General features: G+C 32.9%; 1 protein-coding gene across 1 annotated transcript; it reads right to left on the bottom strand.

Moving 5' to 3' along the window:
• Window positions 1–3,495: 3,495 nt before the first annotated feature.
• LOC107765573 (putative 2' cyclic ADP-D-ribose synthase BdTIR) lies at window positions 3,496–5,085 on the bottom strand. The gene is made up of 2 exons (XM_016584241.2): window positions 4,494–5,085; window positions 3,496–3,884 (listed from the first exon to the last, which is right to left on the bottom strand). The coding sequence occupies exons 1-2, from the start codon at window positions 4,997–4,999 to the stop codon at window positions 3,758–3,760; spliced, it is 633 nt and encodes a 210-aa protein (XP_016439727.1). The 5' UTR covers window positions 5,000–5,085; the 3' UTR covers window positions 3,496–3,757.
• Window positions 5,086–5,550: the final 465 nt, after the last annotated feature.

The following is a 5,550-nucleotide window of genomic DNA, read 5'->3' on the forward strand; positions in this document are numbered from 1 at the left end:
TTGAAGCTGACTCTTTTCTGCTTCCCAAACACACAATGTTCACAGAACTCCATATTTTCGGTACTTTGGCCACATAAGAGGCCTCTTTTGCTAAGGATGGAAAGACCTTTTTCACTCATATGCCTCAATCGTATATGCCACAATTTGGTGATGTTAGAATCTGATTTATCTGATATTGAAACTGCAGAAGCACCTGTAACAGTAGATCCCAAAAGAGTATACAACGTACCAGATCTGCATGCTTTCATGATCACAAGAGCACCATGAAAAATTTTCAGAAGTCCACTTTCACCTGTGTACTTGCACCCAAGAGATTCTAGAGTGCCCAAAGAGATGAGATTTTTCTTCAAGTTAGTAACATGTCTAACATCGGTGAGAGTTCTCACCACACCATCGTGCATTTTGATTCGAACTGTACCTTTTCCAATAACTTTGCAGGCAGCATTGTTGCCCATCAAGATAATTCCACCTCCAATAGATTCATATGTGATAAATAAATCCCGATTGGGACACATATGATAAGAACAACCCGAATCTAAAATCCACTCATTGTTAGATTTGAAACTATTATTAGTTGCTAAAAAAATAGTTCTCTCAGTCTCATCAGCAACTACACTTGCTTCGGCAATGTCAGTATTTTTGTGCTCATTTTTCTTTTCTGTATGTTTTTCTTTGTTTTTTTAATTTAAAGCATTCAGAAATAATGTGACCTTTCTTATGACAATATTTGCACATGACATTTCTGTATCTGGATTTTGACCTTGATTTAGGTTTCTCACTACTTGAATCTTTCTTATTGGATATATCTCTTAGGAATAAACCTTCCCCTTGGTTCCCACTAGTTTCTCCAGTAATATCTCTATCTATTTGTTCTTTTGATTTCAAAATAGATTTGATATCTTTATAAGAGATATTATCCTTTCCATAAAGTATAGTATCTCTTATATGTTTAAACGAGTGGGGTAAGGAAACAAGTAATAACACAGCTTGATCCTCATCTTTGATTTCAGCATCTATGTTACTTAAATCTATAAGAAGAGATTCAAAAGTATCAAGATATGTAAGTATAGAGGTACCTTCACCCATACGAAAAGTATAGAGTTTTTGCTTTAGGTAAAGCATGTTTTCTACTGTTCTTTTCATATATAGGGTTTTAAGTTTTTCTCATATGCCTTTGGCTGAGCTTTCTGCTGCAACTTCACGCAAAACCTCATTTGAAAGATTTAAAATAATACCTCCTTTTGCCTTTTTGTCTATGACGGCAAACTTCTCGTCCGTCATTTTATCTGGCATACTCTCCTTTCCTTGTAGTGCCAAATCTAAGCCATCCTGAATTAGGATAGCTTCCATCTTTAATTGCCACATTCCGAAGTTTGCGCTTCAATCAAATTTCTCAACATAAGACTTTGTTAGAGTCATTTTGGCTATTTAAACTAATCCGGTTAGATCTGGCTATGATACCAATTTGTTAGTATCGGGTTATCGGGTAGTGCGAAATTTAGTCAAACAACGTTATAATGACAATAACAAAGACAATGCAAGTTGATAATAACGGCAATTAAAGAAGATAAAGAAGACACAAATTTAACGTGGTTCGGTCAAGGTGACCTACGACCACAAGCGGAGAGGAACAATTTTACTATACCAACAAGAGTAAAAAAGAGAGTACAAAATTAGAGTAAATACTCTAATTAGTCCCAATTACCCCAAGAGAATAACCTCACAAGATCACATCAATTCAAGAGTTTTTCAGTATTGTCTTTCTTTCTCCTCTTTTATTTCATTATAGAGTATTTTGTAAGAGAGTGAGTGTTGGGAAACACTTGTGTGAACCCTTTCTTTGGAGTGATCTTGTGAGCTTATTCTCTTGGGGTATTTGGGACTAATTAGAGTATTTACTCTAATTTTGTACTCTTGTTGGTATAGTAAAATTGCTCCTCCCCGCTTGTGGACGTAGGTCATCTTGACCGAACCACGTTAAATTTGTGTCTTCTTTTATCTTCTTTAATTGCCGTTATTATCAACTTGCATTGTCTTTGTTATTGTCATTATAAGGTTGTTTGGCTAAATTTTGCACTACCCGGTAATCCGATCCTAACAATATATACATATATTCAGCAATTATTTTGGGTTTGTGGATAATTAAGTTAATTTCTCTTAATTATATTTATTACTATCACATTATCACTATTGACTGCTATTCCGGGACTTGTGCAGAATACTGGGCAAAGCTTATGTTGAAATTCTAAAAGATTATATTTGTTGAGAGGAGGGCTAAAATTCCATTTGATAGTGAAATACTGAATTTAAAGGCCCGGGTCAAAGTAAAAAATGCAAATCCCAAATGTTGAATTAACTTAATAACCAAAGAAGAGAGTAGTATAGTATAACAACTAAGAAATGGTTCAAGTTGCAGTGCAGGCAATAACAACTCACCAGCAGAGTAATTATAATTAAAATGACCTACATACATGTATTATATTTGGATCGAAAGGTTCCTTATTTCGATCCAAATATATACTAGTACTCTAATAATTACAGTATACATAAAAGGAATTTTGTCTTTGATTCAAACAGTCAATTTTTGCACTGTGAAAGGAACTTTTAATTTCTGATATTCAAATATAAATTCTTTTACAAATAGTCTTATTAACTACACAATATCTATCTGAATGTAATGTTTCAGAAAATCTAAATTACAGACTCTTTATTTCACATTCTTATCGTCATCACTATTATTACTAATTTGTTTTGTATTTTTCTGAAACAAACCAAAGTCAATTAAAGATATACTACTATATATTCCCAGAGAAAGGGATATATGTGCAGAAGCTTCTAATGGACCGAGTCACAGGTAGTGGCTACGTATGCACGCGATGATAGAGATGTCGGAGAGCTTAATTTGGGACTCAGCGTACCAGGCTGACTTACTAACATTTTCCAAAAATGGAAAGTAAAGTACATGCATGTTTGGCGCTTCTAAAATTTACTTATTTTGATAATTAATTTTTTTAAAAGTACTTTTCAAAAATATATTTTTGATGAGAATCGATTTGTGTTTGGCTACTTAATTTAAAAGGCATTTTTGAACAGTAATTAGTGTTTGGCCAAGCTTTTAAAAATTATTTGTAAGTGTATTTTTCTCAAAAGTGTTTCTTAGAAAAGTGCTTTTGAAGAAAAATTACATTTTTCTACTTTTGTTTTTTTTTCAAAGACCTCAATTTTTTGCCAAAAGAGCTTTTGACAAAAAAAAAACACTTTTGGCCAAAAACAAATAAAAATTTGGCCTGTTAATGAAGTAGAATACCAATTTCTAAAAAGACACGGACTTGAATCCCCAACTGAGTTTTATTTACTTGTCTTCAACTTCTTTAATTAATCTGGTATCTATTCTTATCTTTATAAAACAGGAAGAAGAGATATTAAAGTACGTGAAATAGAGAGTTTATTTCTTGAATCATCTATGTATTACATAGACGACAAAAACAACCAGGAAATCTTACAATTACATTAATGACTGTCGTAAATCCAACTTACTCGGCAATTAAAAGCCTGAAACATGACTTACATGACAAAGATTAAAGAAAATAAGGAATAATGAATATTGAATGTGTTAGCTAGGAACAAGTCCTTTGAGTCTTCCTAAAGGACTTTGGTAAGAAAAGAATTAAACTAAGGAACAAATGAATTAATGTGAATTTATTAGACTTCAAGTACTCAGCGATATGTAGATCCTCTTTTATTTGTCATCGATCAATCAATAGTTGTGTAAAAGTTGTTTTCGACGAATATATATTTTTCTGTGGATCAACTTCTCTCTTTCTACCTCGTACAAGTTCTTCATTATTGCATCCGAAGCTTTCACCAGGAACTCCGACCAGTCCCTTCACAAAACAACATTACCCTGGTCAGATTATGTATAAATCTTGCTAAAATAAAGTAAAGAAAAAAAAAATGCAAAAAAAGAAAAACAAAATCATGCTCAAACAAGTAGTAATAATTAAGAAAGTTTATATGTACAATCCAAAATAGTTATCCTACTTTCTTATTCTACGTTATGCCTACGAGTGTCTACTTTCTTTAAATGAAAAAATGTAGTAATTCTTTGTAAATACTACAGCTTGTTGTAATGCTCCGGATAATTTGTTCTCTCTTCTATTTTTCTCGAATAAATATGATGTCACATGTATCTCAATAAAGATTAAACAAATCATATTTTCAAATGATCTTCTCTTAAATGGCGGTGTCATATCAAAAGTGCACAAAGAAATTATAATTAAAGGTGTCAATAAAGTGGACAAAAAACCATGTCTAAAAATCATGCATGATACATTAGGATTCAAATTTTAACATAGACAAGAACAAAATGCTAGGTCATGGGTTTCGGTGAAATAGTTAAAGTATGCACAAACGAAAAAACTGTGACGAAGAAGTATATATATTTATTAGTGTCTTTTTGAAAGGAAGAATTAAGATGTCACACGGATACTCACCCTTTTAAGGTATCAAATGTGAGTCCAACGGTGTATTTTGCCTCCTCAAGAGCCAAGTTAAACTTCTCCAAATCCTTATTCGGAAAATTAGCATTCAAATCCTTAATAGCAAGTTCCGAAGGTTTTACATCACAAAAAACTGGTATAACCCTCTTCTTTGATTCCATCATTAGAGACAACTCATGCAAGCAAAAATAAGAGTCACAATACTGAGGGGAGAAAACAGCCATCCCAATTTTACAATTGCGAATCGCCGGATCGATTTTATCGAACAATTTATCCCCTGGTTTCATGTTCTTACTGTCCAAAAATGGCTGCAGCCCAAGATTATTCTTAATATGCTCATACAACAATCCTGCTACATTTCTTTTTGTGTCAATTCCCCTGTGGTTTATGAACACGTCGCATGGTAGCCGGTTTTTTGCCGGCTCGATTTGTCGTCGGAGCCGGAGAAGTTGATTGCACACATTCTTGGCTGAAGAGGAAGATATTGCTGAACGTTGCATGGCCCTTTCAAGAAGTTACAGCGACGTTTTGTGTTTTTTCTTGTCAAAAAGATTTGTTTTTTTTTTTTGGGTGTTTTAGTAATTGGTGTTATTATATTTGTAAATTGAATATATGATATGACAGTCCTGTGCTATTTATAAGGGCTGGTGTAAATTTTGAAATGTGCACTTTACATTCTTATGTTTGATTTCTTAGGGTCTTGTCTTGTCTACTTTTCTACTAATAAAATTGGACCTCAAGAAAATACTAGTATTTGCTTTGACACTTGACAAGGACGAAAAAGAGTAAAAGCCTTTGAATTTTTTGACTCTCTAGGTTTTATGGAGAGTTTAATCCTTCAAACACGCTTTTAGAATTATTTTAATAAACCCTTTATACCATTTTTTGAGTTTGAGAATAATTATAAGACCTCTCTTGAATTCTTTTAGCTTTCCTTTTTTCTATGAGATTGCTTCAGTTAAACTATCTGATTTTTGCATTTAGGAATCCCTTTAGGGAGGAGATTGGTCAAAAGTGGGAAATTACCTAATTTTGTAAACCTCAGATCGTT

The sequence above is a fragment of the Nicotiana tabacum genome, chromosome 17 (assembly GCF_000715075.1).
Source record: "Nicotiana tabacum cultivar K326 chromosome 17, ASM71507v2, whole genome shotgun sequence".
Lineage (NCBI taxonomy): Eukaryota > Viridiplantae > Streptophyta > Magnoliopsida > Solanales > Solanaceae > Nicotiana > Nicotiana tabacum.